Below are 19,300 nucleotides of genomic sequence, written 5' to 3' on the forward strand. Positions count from 1 at the left end.
CGCCACGTCTGGACAGTAGGGATATATATATATAGGGCCTAAACTACCAGTAAGACTTTAGTTTGCTGATGAAGTTTCTTGGATAAGAAGCAAAACGTCCGACACCTTCAAAGAAGTACAGATGACGGCAGAAGAAACCTTTTCATCGCTGCTATTGAGTACATAAACAAGCCTAACCTATGGGTATGAAGCTGGAATGGCATTTTTGGTCACGAGGGAGAGACTGTGCTGAGCGCCTTCTGAGCAGCACGAATATGCCAGCACTGTTTTTGATTGGGAGGAATATCGGTACCATTTGACTGTCATCGCTGGACAGCTCCGGGGTGTTTGTGCTTTTTTTTGTGCCCGTAATGGGCAGCATTTTCACAGCCCCGCTTAGTTCAGAGGAAAGGCCGGTGCTGTTAGACAGCCTGCGGCTGGATGGATGCATGGCTTGAGGTGCCCGTGATGAGTGTCAGTGCAGAGCGCCGATATAGATGTGGAACTGTCGTAGCTTGGAATTGAAGTGGATTTACATGGGAAAGGAGATGTGAGACAATGTATTTTTTGTCAATGGATGCTACAGCTTTGTTTTTGCTTTCAACATTTAGCTTGGAGTAGATTTCACCATGAAGTCCCTGATCCACTAGTGAAAAGGACATTTTGATCATCTCCCCTTTCATGTAGAACTGCTTCACACAACAAAGTGTGTGCAGAAAGTGCTTAGGATTGAATAATAATACATTTTATTTCAACCGCTTTTCTAAGCTCTCAAGGACACTTTAGAGTCACAGACAAGCATAGATACACTAATAAATAAAATACAATTATAAAGTCAAAAGTCAAAGTCAGCTTTATTGTCAAATATGCTAATATGCATAAATAAATAGAATACAATGAATAAAATACAATGATAAATATAAACAAGAGATAGAGCTACACAGAAAATGCTATTTTAAATAGGTGGGTTTTGCGATGGGATTTGAAGGTGGGAAGAGAATTTATGTTACAAATGTTGGGAGGAAGTGAGTTCCAGAGTTTGGGGGCAGAGCAGCTGAAGGCTCTGTCCCTCATTGTGCTGAGAAGGGTGGGGGGAGGGGGGGGGGGTCACGGAGGTGGAGGGAGGAAGAGGATCTGAGGGAATAGAAATTTGAAGAAGTTCAGATAGGTACGGGGGGGGGGCAAGGTTATGAATAGCTTTAACTGTATAAAGAATAATTTTAAAGTTGATTCTATATTTGACCGGGAGCCGGTGGAGCTCTTGGAGGACGAGGGTGATGTGGTGAAAGGATGAGGTTCTGGTGATGTTCAGGGCTGAAGAATTCTGGGCTAGTTGAAGTTTGTGGAGAAGTTTCTGAGGGACACCAAGGAGAAGTGAATTGCAATAGTCAATCCGTGAGGTGACAAGACTATGAACAAGGATAGCAGTGGTGTTAGGGGTGAGAGATGGGCGAAGACGATTGATATTACGTCGGTGGAAGTACGCAGATCGGGTTAAGTTATTTATATGGGAGTGGAAAGACAGAGTGCTGTCAAGGATGACACCTAGAATGTCTGTCAATGTCTTGTGTGACATTATTTGTAATTTAGTTTTGTGTTTTTTGGTAGTCGAGTGGTTAGCACACCGGCTTTACAGTGCAGAGGTCGCTGGTATGCATCCCGCTCCGGCCTCCATGTGTGGAATTTGCATGTTCTCGCGGGCCCGCGTGGGATTTCTACGGGTCGTTCGGTTTCCTCCCACCTTCAAAAGACATGCATGGCAGGCAGATTGAACACTACAAATTGTCCCTCGGTATGAGTGTGAGTGCGGATGGTTGTTTGTTTCTGTGTGCCCTGCGATTGGCTGGCAACCAATTCAGGGTGTCCCCCGCCTCGTGCCCGAAGACGGCTGGGATAGGCTCCAGCACCTCCCGCGACCCTAATGAGGAATAAGGGGTACGGAAAATGGATGTATATTTTTTTGTTGTTGTTTTGCCTTTACAGCAGGTCCTAGATTTTGTTTTTCTTCTTCCTTTCCTCTTACTTTCATCACGTTGCTGCTGTGAAATGTAAATTTCTCCACTGCGCGACTAATAAAAATCCAATCCAAATGTCTATTATAAGAATATTTATCCATCTCTTTTCTGTAGCACATGGTTGCTCAATGTTTTCTGACTAATTGCAAAGCACTAACAGTTTCCGGTAACGCAAGACATGTGGCACCCTAGACTGACCTGCTTTATTTCATTTTTTCTAACTACTTTTTGTGAACGTGAGACTGATAGGGTGATTAGGGTGCAGTGTGCATTAACACCAAAAATAGATCAGGAACATGGACAAAGACACACAAATGGTTGTTTGTTTGTCTTTCTCTATCTACACATTCATCCATCCATTTTCCATACCGCTTATTCCTCAGGGTCGTGGGAGTGCTGGAGCCTATCCCAGCCGTCTTCGAGCACAAGGCTGGGGACACCCTGAATTGGTCGCCAGCCAATCGCAGGGCACACAGAGACAACCATCCGCGCTCACACTCATACCTAGGGACACTCTGGAGTGTTCAATCAGCCTGCCATGCATGTTTTTGGAATGTGGGAGGAAACCGAAGGACCCGGAGAAAACCCACACAGGGAGGCCGGACCAGGTCTTGAATTTACGACCTCTGCACTCTGAAGCCGGCGTGCTAACCACCCCGACTACCGGGCCGCTTCTACACAGACAATGAAACTTATTTAAAGCAACACAGTGTTTATCTCAACTGTCTGGGCCACAGAACAGAGCTCCTCCTCTTGTATGATCATCATATCTCCGACTGTCTGCTGCCCTTGGACCACAATGCACTGCCCTGTACCTCCAGATATAACCACCTCCATGAGCCTCTCTCCTGTTCTTGAATGCAAGTCATCTGAGGTGAGGACCAGAGGGCCATAGCTTGGTATAGATGTATCGTCAGTGTGAACAAGTAAGACTGTGCGCTGGGTATCACTTGAGGCTTTTTCATCTGCCCCAGCAGCAGCTGTGGTCTCTGACTGACTTAAAGTTTTGTCTGTCCCACTTTCTTGTCCCTTTTGTTGTCCTCTTGTATGTACCCTGTCATCCCCTTTCTTAGGTCTTCCTTTGACTGGCTTTGTGTGTTGAGAGTTGGCGGCTGCCAACTCCTGCATGGCAGGTTGAGCTTTCTGTCTCAATCCCTTCTTGATCCCTTGTGTTTCCTCCCGCAAGAGGTGCTGCGCTTGGTGCCTCAGCAGACTTTGTCTCAGAGTGTAGGAAGCCCCACAGTGGCAGCGGTGGGGCTTTTCGGTCACGTGAGAAGATTTGATGTGTCTTCTCAGCTTGGTGGCCATTGTATAGCCTAGTACCCCACCCCGAACCCAAAACAAAAAGCAAATGAAAAAGTTAGCGGGTAAACACAAACCTAATTCCAATTCCAATTAACTCATTCACTGCCAGAGATAAAGTGGACAAAAATGTGTCCACTCCAGTGCCAGCGCTAGGGTTTTTGTTATTGTCACTTGACTTCCAGGAACCACACAGTATTGAGTTTTAGGACTACATAAACATTCAATACAATGTTAGAACCTTAGACTCTCTTCTTCAATCAGAAAAAAAGAGTTAATTCCGAAATTGTATGGGTCTGGAGTCATGTGAGCTTGAAATGAGGGCAGCTGTACAAAATACAATGCAATATATACATATTGGCTTATATAGCATTTCAACAACAGCTGCAACTGGAACAAAGCGCGAACATGGAAAAAAGGGAAATACTGCCCCTTGTGGAAAAGAAAAAATATTGCCAGAGGCCATGGCCAGCGCTTTATCGCAATCAAGCATGAAAAAACAAAAGTTGAACACATTCGGGAATGGCGCTCTACATCATATTTTCAATTCCCGAATAAATTTGTGAATGGCAGTGAATGAGTTAAGTTGGGACGTTACAAACATGAAAACAGAAGACAATGATTTGCAAATGATGTTCAAACTGTATTTAACCCCTTCATGCACCCTGTAATGTGGAAACATGAAAAGCTGGACACTGTAGTAACCGCTGTCTGTTAAAGAGTTACTTTGATAACTCCCCAAAGACTGATATATTGTGAACCTTTTTTTATGGCAAATAATCATCGTCTGCAATTTTATGGCTTTAAAATATTCCATAAAAAGCTGGTATAAGCTCATGTTTACCAGTGTGTAACGTTCGTTTTTCTTTTACATGTATTCAACAAACATTTACAAGGTGAGAACACTATTGTTGAAGCTTTGTAGGTTTATCTGGATCACAGGTGTCAAAGTCAAGGCCCGCGGGCCAAATCCGGCCCGCCACATCATTTTTTTCGGCCCGCGAAAGCAAATCAAACTTGTTAAATTCCTTGATGATTGCTAAAATCTGAGCCAAAATTTCATATTTTTGGATGTCAACCACAATAAAAGTCATTATTCTTGACTTCAGATTTGAAAACGTGTTATTCATTAATTTGCTGTGTGCTCTATATGTAATATTTTAAGGGATTTAAACATTCTAATGGGTTCCCCAAATTCATAACGGCCCTCGAGAGGAAACCATAACTACAATGTGGCCCGCGGCAAAAAAATGACTTTGACACCCCTGATCTAGATATATTCAGAAATGGATCTGTATCATGCTGCAGTTAAAACAATAACAAGAAAATACTGGTAAATGCTTACAATAATAATAATAATAATAATAATAATAATAATAATAATAATAATAATAATAATAATAATAGTATATTTAATTTACAAGCGTTTTTCTGAACAACCAAGGGCACTTTACAATAAAAAAAGACAAAACATAAAACAATAAATAATAAAATAGCAGATTAAACTAGACCAAAATCCGGTCCTTGAGGGCCGCCGTCCTACATGTTTTCCAAGTATTCCTGTTGCAACGCATCTGATTCAAGGGAACAGGTTCAATGGACACACCTGATTCTGATGATCAGATCACCAGCAAGCTCTGCGGAAGTCTGACCAGAACCCGTTCCCTTGAATCAGGTGCGTTGCAATAGGGAGACTTGGAAAACATGTAGGACAGCAGCCCTCGAGGACCAGAGTTTGACAGCCCTGAACTAGACCATGAAAGCAAGTTTAAAGGACAACCGACGTCCCTTTTTTTCTTTCCTAACTGACATCAGAAAAACGTTTTATAGCATCTAAAATACCCAAAACACGCAGTATGATATTTTTAGTCAAATGCAAAATACCAATAAAAATGACTTAAAGTGTCTAAAAAGTACTTCAATTTGAAACCGGAAGTGGCCAGTTTCAGAAGGTCCCGCCCCTATGTTCATGGTGTCACGGCAAGACGTCTTGCGTTGCTCGAGAATCAAAACAATGGCTTCAGATTCTGAGAATATGCTTTCTTGTTCCTCATCCAGTTATGAATATGATTCAAATAGTTCTGAAGAAGAAAGCATACATGTTTGCAATCGATTAAATAATTTATTCAGTGTCATTTTGAGGCATCAGGGGTGGGAGCCGTGTAAGGAATTAATCAGCCTGTGGAAACAGGCTGATTAATTCCTTACACGGCTTACATGGAGCTTTGTCACCCTCTTCTGCCTCTTTTGGGTCCAACACGACGTTTTCAGACCAAAGTACAGCAAAATGCATTGACGTGATGGACGGACTGCTACAATGTGTCCTTTTATCAGTCAGGGGCGTTCCTTCAGTGATGTAACGTACGGACTCGTCAACAACTCAAACAGGACTTCCGGAATATTCAGCGCGAGTCTTAAAACGTAAAATATAGCTATATGCGGTGGAATCTTTGTAAAATACGCTCAGTAGAAGTCATTTGAAGACATTTTACAAATTATGGACACAACTTGTCCGAAGATGTCGGTTGTCCTTTAAACAGGTGGGTTTTGAGGTGAGATTTGAAAGTAGGAAGAGAGTCAATATTACGAATGTTGGGTGGAAGTGAGTTCCAGAGTTTGGGAGCAGAGCAGCTGAAAGCTCTGCATCCCATCGTGGTGAGACGGGCAGAGGGCATACAGAGGTGGAGGGAGGATGAGGATCTGAGAGGATTCCGATAGGGAATGGAGAAGTAGGTCAGACAGATAGGGCAGGGGGGCAAGTTTATGGATGGCATTAAATGTCAACAGAAGTATCTTGAAATTTGAAAAAAAAGTTTAACAGGGAGCCAGTAGTTCTTAACATGTATTTTTTTGTTTTTGGATGTTAGTATAATGTCCATCCATCTGTAAAGTGTCTTTGAGAGTATTGAAATGCGCTTATAAATGAAATGTATTATTATTATTATTATTATTAATAATACTTCCCGTTCTTCCATGATGTAGAGCTTCAGCTGTTCAACAGTCGTGTTCGTAGTCACATTTTACGTTTTGTAAGGAGGAACACATTTTAAATGAAAGAGAGGTCTGGACTGCAGGCAGGCTAGTTTCGAAGCATACAAAATAAGGCAGGAAGGTTTTTTTTAACTAGACTAAATTTATTCGGGAATTGAAAAGCATGATGTGGAGCGCCTGTCATGTTTTGGTGACAAAGGGTGGCACCATGGGTCCCTGCTTGCAGCTACACGGGGTGTTTTAACCAGTGGCAGTTAAATAGACTCCCAGCAGAACCATTCAGTATCGGGTCACTGTTTGTCTCACCCTGTCAGGTTTGTTTTATCTTGTCTTGTTTTACTCATGGTTTTGTTTGATACTTTGGACCTTTTTGTTCGGATGCTTTTGTTGTTTGACATTTTGTTTCAGCTGACTTATTTAATACATTTTGTCAAACACACGCTGCTCCTCCCTCCTGCCTGTTTTTTGGGGGGGTCCACCACCGTGCAAATCGTTACAGGGCCATTCCCAATTTTTTTTAGTTGTGTGTGTGTGTGTGTGTGTGTGTGTGTGTGTGTGTGTGTGTGTGTGTGCGTGTGTGTGTGTGTGTGTGTGCGCGCGGGATTGGAGCAGTTTCTAGAAATTGGCCAGCTCAAAATGCAAACTAGATACGGAAACCTCACCAAATGTCGCGTTTTGCGAGGTGGTGATGGCGGGTTCGGATCCCAAAAAGCAGGCAGGAGGGAGCAGGAGGTTGTTTGACAAATTGTATTAAAATAAAGTCAGCAGGAACAAAATGTAAAACATCAAAATGATCTGAATGGAAAAAATACAAAGTAGCCAAAGAAAACCAAGTGTAAAAGTCCGCCAAGGTTAAACAAACACGTACACGATGCATGCAGCAAACAAGCAGCAAACAAACAATGAATCGGCACCGGATGATCGTGCCAGGTGTCCTTTTAAGTGTTATTGATTATAACGACCAGCACCTGCGAGGCTGCAGGCAGGGCTGACGTCGCTACCCGCTGGTCGCCAATCTGATCGGGACGACCAGCACCTGTGCAGGTGCAGGCGGGACCGACAGCGCCCCCCGTTGGTCGCCAACCAGATCATGACACCAAAAACCAAACCCGAGGCTATATTTGAAATTAATTCCGAGTGACCACGGCAGTATAGAATGTGTGAAACATAGCACAGCACTCCTCTTTCTCCACCTTCAAGGTTTTCTCTCAGTCTGTCATGATACCCAAAATGTGTCATGATCTGGTTGGCGACCAACGGGTGGTGCTGTCAACCCTGCCTGCAGCCTCGCAGGTGCTGGTCGTTACAATCAGTGGCAGTCAAAAGGACTCCAGGCACGACCATCCGGCGTCGGGTCATTGTATGCATTGTGCATGCATTGTATGCTGTGCATGTTTGTTTCATCTTGGCAGACTTTTACTCTTGGTTTTTCCTTTGATACTTTGTATTTTTCTGTTGAAATGATTTTAACGTTTTAGATTTTGTTCCTGTTGACTTTATTTTAGTACAATTTCTCAAATACAACCTGCTGCTCCATCCTGCCTGCTTTTTGGGATCCACAACTGCCATCACCACCTTGCGAACCTTGACAAAATAGAATGCGCTGCAGAGTCCCAAAGGGTCAAAGGTGCGCACCGGGCTGGCTTCCAGTCGAGCACGCATGACAGGAAATAACTTTATGGGCAGCCACGGTCTTACAACGTTTCATCAGAGTATGCATTCTCTATGTTTTGAAAAATGTATGCATTTTACCCTTTACGATGCATTTTTGTGTGGCCTTGCAAGTAAATGCAAATGTTTGAGGGCTAAAATATCAATCAAGCCTTCTCAAGTGAATAATACATTTTCTTTCTTGTTGACACAACATGCATGTATATGCAGCTGATATGATAATATACAGAAACATGGATCTGGCAATGTGGAGTAAAAATATTTTGATTGGCAAATCAAATGTGCGACAACAAACTTTAGTGGCTAACTTTGTGAGATAAACAAGGTTAGTTGGAGGTTAATTGGCTGGCATGGGCTTCATTGTCCCTGATTGTCTTAACATTGCTCAAGCTCACTTTGTTTATGCGCTGACTTCAACTTTATATGCTCACCTTTTTTACAGATGGGGCAACGATGGGGCCTATCACCAGTATGCAATCTTTCATGTGACTTGAGGGTATGCGGGTCCCTTAACGATTTTCCACAATAACTACAGAGGAACATGCTTCCGGTGTGGGAAAGCCTGTGGCGACGAAGTTCAGGTTTCTGGGCGAATTTTTGGTCACAATCAAGGCAAGGATATGGCCTCTCCCCATTGTGAATCCTCAAATGACTTGATAGGTTCCCTGAGAGACACAGACAAACAATGGGTCACAGACAACATTTGGTGGATATATACAAATGTTAACAGTTTTAGTTCATTATACTGAAAGTATTCCATAGTATTTACACGTCACAAATGTCATTTTTTTCCCTAGATTGTGTTTCCTCCACACACACAATATCGTGACAACTTCATATAATTTACTGATAGTTAGGCATTCATTTTATTACCCCTTTTTTATCCACATGCCAAAGTTCCTAGAGTAATTACTGGATTCCAGTGTTACCTTTTTGATTGAAGGTTTTCCCACAGTACTGACACACATGAGATTTCTCTCCTGTGTGAAGTTTCATGTGATTCCTCAGAGAACCAGAGTTTGCCAGCAGCTTGGGACAGAGCGTGCACTGTAACTGAGAGAAATCCCAAATAAAATGCTGTTTTCCCCCTTTTTATATGAGAATTGCATTGAAGGTGCACAGCAGTCAGACTACATCTACCACTTTTGAGATTGTATGTGGAAGATGGCTACATTTGACTGACAAGTACAGAGGGTTCAATATTTCATTGGGGGAGGGATAGTAATGAGGGCATAAAATTGAACACGTACCTTGGGAAGCTGTGGGGAAAATAATGTGCTGCAGTGTAAGAGGCGGTGGTCTCGCAGTGACGAGCGACATCGGTATGCTTTTCCACAGTGCTCACAGACATAAGAAACCTCTCCTGTGTGCATGACCAAGTGCTTATGGAGGTCCTGCTTCAGGTCATAGGTCTTAGCACAATGAGGACAGGAAAACGTACGTTCCTGATGGTGGCTCAGCTGTGGAGAGATCAGACCGCTGTGAATAGTAGGGTTGCATTTTTCTGGGTACTCCAGTTTCCTCCCACATTCCAAAAACGTGAACACTCGAAATTGTCCATAGGCCTCAGTGTAAATGGTTGTTTTCCATGTGTGTCAAGCAGTGGGCAACTCAGGGTGTACCATGCCAGCTGCCTGAAGGCAGCTGCGGTAGTAATAATAATAATTTCATTTATAAGCGCCTTTCAAAACTCTCAAGGTCACTTTACAGTCACAGGATAAGTTTTTCTGTGGGTGAGCAGCGGCAGCCACACGCGCCAGCGTTCACTCAAATCGGTAGGCTCTGCCTTTCAAAACTCTCAAGGACACTTAATATTATGCTAAGATCCAAATACAAAAAATAAAATAAAAAAATTACACGTTAAGAACTAAAGCATTTACCGGTATTTTTTTAGTTATTGTTTTAACTGCATTTGAGCAGTGGAGCATGATACAGATCCATTTATGGATATATCTAAAATAGATATATACCCAATTCAACTTAACTTTTGTTAAATTGTACTTTATAGCTTAACCAGTTATACAGTATAGCAAAAATAAAACCAATACTTTTTTAACTGCGTCAAAAAAAGAAACTTCACTATCGCAAAAAAAAAAAAGTGTTCTGTTTCTATTACTCATATTATGTACGAGGTATGTAAAACAAGTTTCAGGATTGATGTGAGAAAAGAAAAGCAGTATGTCAAAGACAAATTTTGAGTTTCGACGATCAATCAGCACATCTCCCCAAAAACCCTGCGGCGTCTGCTATGTTCAGCATAAGAAAAGAGCCAAGAGTTACGGCTGCTTCATCACGACAACTGCTTATGATGCCCTTGAATGAAGGTGGGAGTGACATCAAGATGGCCGTGATGATGTAGCTGAGATGTTTTGCGGAAGAATTCTCCCACGGGTGCATTAAAGTGTGGCAGGAAGAGTTGGTAAAGTACGCAAAATTATCGAGTGATTTCTTTTAAAGGGAAACTTGTAGGATGAATTTGAAATATATTTTTTGTGACACCAGTCCTGAAACATTTCTGACACACACTAGATCAGACAGTACTATTCAGATGCTTATATGATGCCAATGCAATACAATACATACTAATTTATATAGCGATTTCACAACAGCTGCAGCTGTACCAAAGCGCTTCACATAATAGTCAACACAAAGCAAAATAATAAACACAACAGGAACATAAAAACATGGACAGTTGTGCAATCTTAACGACTTTCCCCATGTACTCCATGATGTTTGAGTACAAGATAAACATTTTATTACAAGAAGCAGTTCTAGATGAAAGAGAAGACGATGAAACCCTCTTTTTCACAAATGGATCAAAGACATCATGGTGGAATGTGCAAGTCTGCTACAAGCTAAGATTTGAAAGCAAACACGACGCTGTTGCATTCATTTATAAAAAGAGATGGTCTCACATCTCCTGTCCCCCATAAATCCGCTTCAATTCCAAGCCACAATAGTTCCACATTTCAACTTCTGTTGTGTTTGAATTTAGTACAACTGTGAAGTAAGTGTCATATTCTAATGAAAGGTATTCTTTTTTCATCCCTTTGAAAATAATTAGTGGTATAAAAAGATGCATTTAGCTGAAGCCTACCTGGTGGGTCTGAAACGTCATTGGAGAGGTACAGTTTTGGTCACAGTCCAGAAAGGTGAAGGACTTTGTCTCTGTGTGACTAAACTGATGTTTCCTTAAGTGGGCAATCTGAAAGAACTTCTTCCCACAGTCGGAACACCTGTAGCGCCCCTCTCTCTCTTTTGGGCACGAAGTGCATGCTTCAACGGTCCCATTTTCTGCTGTAACAGCATCAGAATGTGATATTGCTATGGAAACCTCTGCTTCTGCAGCGGACTCTGCAACTTGTGTGAGACTTTCCTGCATGTCTGTTTGTCTGGTTGGGTGTGAGTGGACAGGGGGTGTTTTTACCCGTCTGGTCTGACAGTGAACCCGTCGTGGTTTTGCAGCCAGACGAGAGCTACAGCGGACAGGAAGAGCTGGGAGACTTAAAGTTCTCTGTTTATCAGGAGAGTTCAACTTTGACAGAGTGGCAACTGCAGCTAGGACAAGGCTGGTGCCGATGTTGGGGCCATTCGATGCCAAGTCAATATTTTCCACTTTCTCTGTAGTGTAAACTTCAGTGCTTTTTGCCTCCTGTTTGCCTCTGTTCGGGCCAAACGTGCGGTCATTATGTTCCTTCTTTTGTCTTTCCTCTTTATCAGTCTTGTCACCATCTATTTTTCTTTCCTCAATCGTCTGTGGATCGGGCACAACCACTTCTGGAGCCCATGATTGTTCCATTAGGTCATCTGAAAATACAGTTAGAAATTGTTAGTTGGATGAAGATTATACGATTATTGAAAACCATAGAGCATTTGCATTTGTAAATGAGTCTAAAAACATGTCACAGATGCACGACACCGGTCGTTTGGTGGATTCTCCACCGCAGAGGTCTGCAGTTAGAATGCACAGTCATTGAAAGCATCCTGCTCTGCGATTTCCTAGCGGTCAACTTTAAGGTCACTGGTTTATGCAGCAGAATGAGACCTTCCTATCAGACCGCTTGAAGAGGGTTGTACATATATGTGTCTGAGTGAGCCTCCCTTCCTAATCTTTTATTCCATGCTAACTATGTCGGGCAAAAAAAAGAAAGTGGTTGGACGGATATGTAAAACATGTATTTAAATGTATCACGGAACGTGACAGGACTCAGCGTTCCATCTGCATGATTTGGAATGCCAAGTTGAATGGTTGTTTGTCTGTCTGCACTCTAAAAACAGTTAGGTCAAAATAACTAATTTGGAGCTTAATTGAATCCAATTACTATGATAAATAAGGACCAACCCACACTTTGATCTATTTTAGCCAGAAAATTGGGTTATTCAGTTTTGACCCAATTTTTATGGGTAAATGAATACCTGTACATTAAATTGGATCAAAAAATTCATTTCTGCTTTTAAAGAATCCCCTAAATAGTTCAAATTGAGTTCATTGGCAGTCAAATAATTGTGTGTGTGTGTGTGTGTGTGTGTGTGTGTGTGTGTGTGTGTGTGTGTGTGTGTGTGTGTGTGTGTGTGTGTGTGTGTGTGTGTGCGTGCGTGTAATTTTGTGTTTACCAGATATGATTTAATTTTCAAATACCAGTATTCATTTTCACCTCAGAATACCACGGAAACGTTTAAAAGAATTTCAACTGTCGCAAGCAATCCTGATTGACACCTGATGACAAAAATATCACCAGCATACAAATATTTCTCATCATTTGTGAAATATGAATTTACTCAAAGTATGATCATATTGCTGCCAAATGTCTCCTTGTCACTCCAATCAATACTGTGCAGTACAGTTACCTCTTTGCTGTGCTTCAGAAATGTTCCGCGTATCAAGTCTCTTGCTTGCATCATTTCTTCCATCAGTTTCATCACCCAAAAGCAGTTCCGTTCCTGGCTGAATCTCATGACACACGCGCAAACACATACTCACACATATGCCCACACACATCTCCGCACACATACATTGCACTGCTACATTGTATGCAGCTGTGCTTTGAACCTGACAGGCGAAGCTGTGGGAAACAAATCCAACAGGTTGTTTTTTTTCTTCAAATTAACAAATCAGTGCAAATGGAGTGAAAGAAATGTTTCTCGGGATGCACCTGTGCTCAAATTCAAATTACTGGCAAGGAAAAACCATTACATAACACCTGTATATGTACTGAGACATGGAAAGCTGCATTATAGCATTCTGTCTACCGACAATCCTTATTGTGAATAACATATCATGATGCTGTTTGCCTTGGTGATACTCTAGAGCAGGGGTGCTCATTACGTCGATCGCAATCTACTGGTCGATCGCGGAGGTAGTACTGGTCGATCGCAGCGTGACAGTAAAAAAAACATTTGTCAGCCTATGTCACTTGATTGACATACAGGGCAACCATTCAGATGACAACTGAATTTTTACCTTTAGGTTGCCGTGCATGCGTAAACAACGGCGCTAAACGCAGCAAAATGTACAAGCTAGTCAGCGAATTACCTCAGATTTTAAGCCCTTGCTAAAACATATGGTGATCAAAATGAGTGAGAAAGCGGGACCAAGTAAGGGGCCAAAACATATTACTTTCATGTGGAATGGGATAATGTGGAGCGCCATTTTCGGACTGTTCATGGAAAATACGACATTGACTTCATGCCGAAAAGCCAGCTGAGAAAGAGAACGGTGGACGAACTAAAATCCCAGTTGTCCGGACAGCAGTCATTTTTCACTCAACATACTTCAAAAGCCAAAGTCGCCACCGAAGCATCTTTCCGGGTGAGTCACGCCATCGTTAAAAACAATAAGTCATTCCAACACGGAGAGATGGTAAAAGAAGCATTCGTTGAAGCAGCTGACTCCTTGTTCAGAGACTTGGACAGTTCTGTAACTTACTCACACAGGAAAAGTACCCCAACTTGAGGAAATTTGCTACCTCTTGACTGCATTATTCGGCTCCACTTATTTATGTGAGTCAGCCTTTTCCTACATGAAGATCATTAAGTCCAAATACCGTTCCACCATGAATGATGAAAATTTGGAAATGTGCTTGAGGCTGGCTGTCAGCAGCTACTGTCCGGACTATGCATCCCTGGCTGATTCAATTCAGTGCAAGTCATCAAAGTAAACTCAGGTAATTACAAAAAAAATGTTAATAGTTATTTATTATGTTATGTATATGTAGTTATTATGTGTGTTGTGCAATATTGGCTTATTCAGTTATGCAAGGTACATAAACATACATTGATGAGAAGGTTTCTTCAGCCGTCATCTGTACAAAAGTGAAGGTTTCGGACCTTTCGCCTCCTATCCAAGAGGCTTCGTCAGCGAACTAAAGTCTGACTGGTCGTATCGGCCCCATTTATATATCCCTAATGTCCAGACATGGTGGCGCCGGACACAGCTATGATAGGTCCCTACTCTCAGGTTGGGGGGGCAGAGGACAATCAGTGGGGCCACAGGGAGGGGTCCTCTGTCTCCCCAACCTGAGAGTAGGGACCTATCATAGCTGTGTCCGGCGCCACCATGTCTGGACATTAGGGATATATAAATGGGGCCGATACGACCAGTCAGACTTTAGTTCGCTGACGAAGCCTCTTGGATAGGAGGCGAAACGTCCGAAACCTTCACTTTTGTACAGATGACGGCTGAAGAAACCTTCTCATCGATGGACCACTCCTGTACGACTGAGAGCTTACACAGACATAAACATACATTGTACATACAAAGAATCCTTAAACATTTGAAAATAATTATGTTTTGCATTTTTGTCGTGGGTAGATCATTTTGACTTGGTAGTTTTTGTAAGTAGCTCGTATGCAGAAAAAGTGTGAGCACCCCTGCTCTAGAGTCATGATTGAGTCATTATTCAGAATCACTTAGTGTGGAATTGTAATCATTGACACTAAATGATTGATTGAATCTGAAGTTCTTTGTGCAATATGGAGTACACTGCTTGGCTATGACTAGAAGAAGCTTTAGGGCTGCACGATTAATCAAAATGTAATCATCATTTAATAATCATGAATTCAATCTCATTGAAAATTAGATTGGATTAGCTTTTATCAGTCTCGCAGTGGAGACATTTACATTACATAAATAACATATTATAATCTTCTTCTTTTCCTTTCGGCTTTTCCCTTCAGGGGTTGCCACAGCGAATCAATGTCCTCCATCTAACCCGGTTTTGTGCATCCTCTTCTCTCACACCAGCTACCTTCATGTCCTCTTTGACCACATCCATAAACCTCCTCTTCGGTCTTCCTCTCGGTCTCCTGCCTGGCAGTTCAAGGCTCAGCATCCTTCTGCCGATATAGTCACTCTCTCTCCTCTGGACATGTCCAAACCATCTCAGTCTGGCCTCTCTGACTTTCTCTCCAAAGCCTCTAATATGAGTTGTCCCTCTAATGTACTCATTCCTGATCCTATCCAACCTGGTCACTCCCAAAGAAAACTTCAACATCTTCAGCTCTGCTACCTCCAGTTCTGCTTCCTGTCTTTTCTTCAGTAGCACTGTCTCCAGGCCAAACATCATGGCTGGTCTCACCACTGTTTTATACACTTTCCTTTCATCCTAGCTGAAACCCTTCTATCATACATCACACCTGACATTTTTCTCCAGCCGCTCCAGCCTGCCTGGACACGCTTCTTCACCTCTTTTCCGCACTCTCCATTGCTCTGGACAGTTGACCCCAAGTACTCAAAATCCTCCTTCTTTATCTCTTCTCCCTGTAGCATCACTCTTGCACTTGGATCCCTCTCGTTCACACACATATATTCCGTCTTACTTTTCTGTCACTCCAGACTTCCTCATGCAATACCACAGCTCTTCTCTGGGCACCCTGTCATACCCTTTCTCCAGATCTACAAAGACACAATGCAATTCATTCTGACCTTCTCTGTACTACTCTATCAGCATTCTTAAAGCAAACATTGCATCTGTCATACTCTTTTTTGGCATGAAGGAATACTGCTGCTCACAAATGTTCATTTCTGCTCTTAGTCTAGCTTCAACTACTCTTTCCCAGAGTTTCATTGTATGGCTCATCATCTTTATTCCTCTGTAGTTAGTACAACTCTGCACATCTCCTTTATTCTTAAAAATGGGCACGAGTACACTTCGTCTCCATTCTTCAACATCTAAGATCTTGTTGAATAACCCAGTCAAGAACACCACCACCACTGATTTTGTGACAACATTTTAGTCTCAATGAGGATGAGGTAAAAAAAGCACAACATATCAGCTAAGGGAAATTAAGCAACATATGTGGAGACGTCTACTACGCCTTTGGTAGTTCAGGATATTCTGAGAAGTCTTCAACACAAAATGATCATTATTTCTTCCCATGGTTTATATAGTGGTATAGCGGAAAATTATTGAACATATTTTAAATCTATTTTAAATGGCGAATTTTACTGTGAACGTGAGGGAAAAAAAATCTGTTGGTGTGTCAATTCACCTGATCCAGACAGCATGGCGCCATGGAAAATCTTTGTTCTCTGCTATTTGCGGTGGTGCCTTAAAAACAAAAGAAAAGCCAAAAATCAATAGAAAATGCCAATTCACTGCATGCACAAACACAAATTTGTCAAAATGTAAACTACAATGCAAACCACCTCGGTCTAAACATTCAGATATTCAATCTTGTAGTTCATATCTGACTCAGGATGGCCAAGAGCACCCACATAATGCCATAAATAGGAACACACAGGAGGGTTGAACTGTGATAGTCGATTGTTTGCTGCATCATTTTATGCAAGGTGATCATTTTTATCTTTGTCTCTTTTATTCTTAAGGTTTAGAGAACAAAAATGATTAACGATGTATCAGCACATTGTCTTATAAAGAAATCAATTCAAAGCACATGCATTCCTCCTTTAAAGTTTCAATTTTTTTGTTTTAAATGTGCATACAACGCTCTCTTTGTTTGTGCTCTCTGTTGGATGGATGGATTCCATTGTCGGAAGGATGGAGGGAGTAAGTGAGTCAGTCTCAAACTTCTGTACCCATTCTGTTTGATCTTCCTTCCTCAGTAGTTCTCCCACCTGTAGAGCTCGACCAACCCACCACAGTCCAAGCCGTCCCTTACATGACATTGAAGGCCCCACAGCTAAGCCAGGGGGTACTAACGAAGAGAGAAATGAAGTCAGGGCGGTAGGGATGGAAGGTGCAAGAAAGGAGGCCATGATCCTATCATCAAAAAAGGGGAGAAAACAAGTTATTTCATTGATTAAACTGAATGCAACATCACATTAACAAACTTACATTTCAGTTTCAATCCTCATCATTTATCATCATGCTATAGTAATAATAATAATAATAATAATAATACAGTAAAGGCTCGTTATAGCGATATTCAAGGGAGCCCGAAAAAATATCGATATAACCGGGACTATCGATATATCCGACCCTGCGTGCATGTAATTTTCTTCGTGCGTGCATAGAAATGGTATCGATATAACCGGGACTATCGATATATCCGATATCGATATAACGAGACTTTACTGTAATAATAATAATAATAATAACAGTAATAATAATACATTTAATTTATAAGCGCCTTTCAAAACTCTCAAGGAGACTTTAGTCACATGATATGTTTTCTGCGGGTGAGCAGCGGCAGCCACACGCTAGACCTGGCTGTAATTTATGGCGGTTAATTGTAGCGTCGAAATGCAGAGAAATAGTATGTCCAATAAATAGCAGCATTTTGACATTAAATGAAATTGTATAATCTGGCTTTAAGCAATCAGATGCAACCTTAAATGGGCCGTCCAATGGGAAAACAGTACAGTGAGACCTCAACTTACAAACACCTCAACTTACAAACTTTTTGTCTTACAAACGTCAAATTTATGAAAATTAAACCTTATAATAAGCACTATTTTCATAATACACACCCACCACGACTGGCGGAGTGATCTTCGGCGGAAGCACACGACCGAACAGCACCAGAGGTTAAGTTACCAACAGTCCTTATGGAAGGTGACTCTCCTTCCATAAGCCATCAACGACCATCAAAAAGGTAAATAAAAGTTTATTTTACAGCACAGTTTATTTCTTTAATTACAGTCGTCATGTAATGCGCCTCTCTTTCCAAACAGCAATTCCCTTTGACCTTCGATCTCCAACGCCATTCCATCAAGCCATAAATGACCATCACAAATGTAAATACAGTGACTTTATGATACAATGCAGTGTATTTCTTTCATTACAATACAATAGCACATTTATTATACATAGAATAAGGTATGTTGTGTGTACTTTTAAGGCTTATTTAGTTGAAAAGTATATTTTATGGAAACCCGGGAACGGATTATTCCCATTTTAATGGTTTCCTATGGGAATTTTTTTTTTGAGATACACACTTTTCGCCTTACACAATCTGTCTGGGAACCAATTAAGTTCGTAAGTTGAGGTCTCACTGTATCTCTGAGCAGTATGAACACACACTCAAAAAAAGCATAATTCAACTTAAGAATACATTGAGGTTACCTTTTCTCCGCATTTAATAATAAATTATTTTTGGTAGAAGTTTGATATCAATATCACAATTCAATGTTGAATGCCCACATTCCATGTTTTCAGAATTTGTCCAGCCCAATGCGAGACCACTGAAATTTTGAAGCACACAAATAAACATGTCATATGTAATCAATCAATACTGTCTGTGAGTGTCACGTAATACAGACCTTTGTTATATGAGCTATTGTATTGGGTAAAATTAAGTCATAATGGAGGCGTTAATGTATATTTTCAATGTAACAAAGTGTTCAACGATACAACCATTGGTTATGAAAATACTGTATCTGATTTTCTTAGTTGATTCCATTATTCTTCTTGACTCAAGAAGAGTCAACAATACTGCATTTTAGAGTCTGTTGCTCTTCATACTAAAGTCGTGATTTCATACGTTCGTTTAAAAACACAGACGCACGCAAACACACGCACGCGCGCGCACATACACACAAAACGCACACACCTATACGCGCGCACAAGCGCCCGCGCGCGCATCACCATTAGTGTTTAAATGTGTAAGCGAGCGACATGATTTTGCTATTACGAGCATTATTAGCTGCGTGGCTACTGAGATGCGGTGACAAACACTCGAATAGATATTATACAATAAAAACAACAACACGGAAACTTGGATATGAAAATAGACTGATTATATATACCATTCAAATTCTTCCAATATGTAGAAAACGCTGAAAAGTCTAACGTTGCCGAGGGACAAAATAGCTAAGTTTCCGCACAGTTATTGGTCCGGCTAAAAATGTGTGCCTCCAGTCTTAGAGTTCCGTCACATAC

General features: G+C 41.5%; 1 protein-coding gene across 4 annotated transcripts; it reads right to left on the reverse strand.

Annotated features, from left to right (window-relative positions):
• Positions 1-812: 812 nt before the first annotated feature.
• On the reverse strand, positions 813-19,236 carry LOC148900278 (uncharacterized). Of its 4 annotated transcripts, none has more exons than XM_088991874.1 (9): positions 19,168-19,236; positions 16,996-17,179; positions 16,449-16,507; positions 12,807-13,021; positions 11,056-11,765; positions 9,209-9,418; positions 8,888-9,011; positions 8,390-8,623; positions 813-3,310 (listed from the first exon to the last, which is right to left on the reverse strand). In XM_088991874.1, the coding sequence occupies exons 2-9, from the start codon at positions 17,173-17,175 to the stop codon at positions 2,691-2,693; spliced, it is 2,352 nt and encodes a 783-aa protein (XP_088848000.1). In that variant the 5' UTR covers positions 17,176-17,179; positions 19,168-19,236; the 3' UTR covers positions 813-2,690. The 4 variants fall into 4 exon arrangements, with proteins under 4 accessions (XP_088848000.1, XP_088847999.1, XP_088847997.1 ...); XM_088991873.1 differs by having other exon boundaries at positions 8,888-9,005; positions 16,903-17,179; XM_088991871.1 differs by having other exon boundaries at positions 16,903-17,179.
• Between the last annotated feature and the right edge of the window lie 64 nt (positions 19,237-19,300).

The sequence above is a fragment of the Hippocampus bargibanti genome, linkage group LG03, assembly GCF_051943395.1.
Source record: "Hippocampus bargibanti isolate YZ-2025 linkage group LG03, ASM5194339v1, whole genome shotgun sequence".
Classification (NCBI taxonomy): domain Eukaryota; kingdom Metazoa; phylum Chordata; class Actinopteri; order Syngnathiformes; family Syngnathidae; genus Hippocampus; species Hippocampus bargibanti.

Bases quoted from the DNA above. Each gene is read 5' to 3' on its own strand.
- LOC148900278 (XM_088991871.1), bottom strand. From the start codon at position 17,175: ATGGCCTCCTTTCTTGCACCTTCCATCCCTACCGCCCTGACTTCATTT. The intron at 9,012-9,208 runs GTACGTGTTCAA...GATTTCTCTCAG, and splicing joins TTTCCCCACAGCTTCCCAAG to TTACAGTGCACGCTCTGTCC. The intron at 3,311-8,389 runs GTGAGCATATAA...GTGGGGTACTAG, and splicing joins TTGCCCCATCTGTAAAAAAG to GCTATACAATGGCCACCAAG.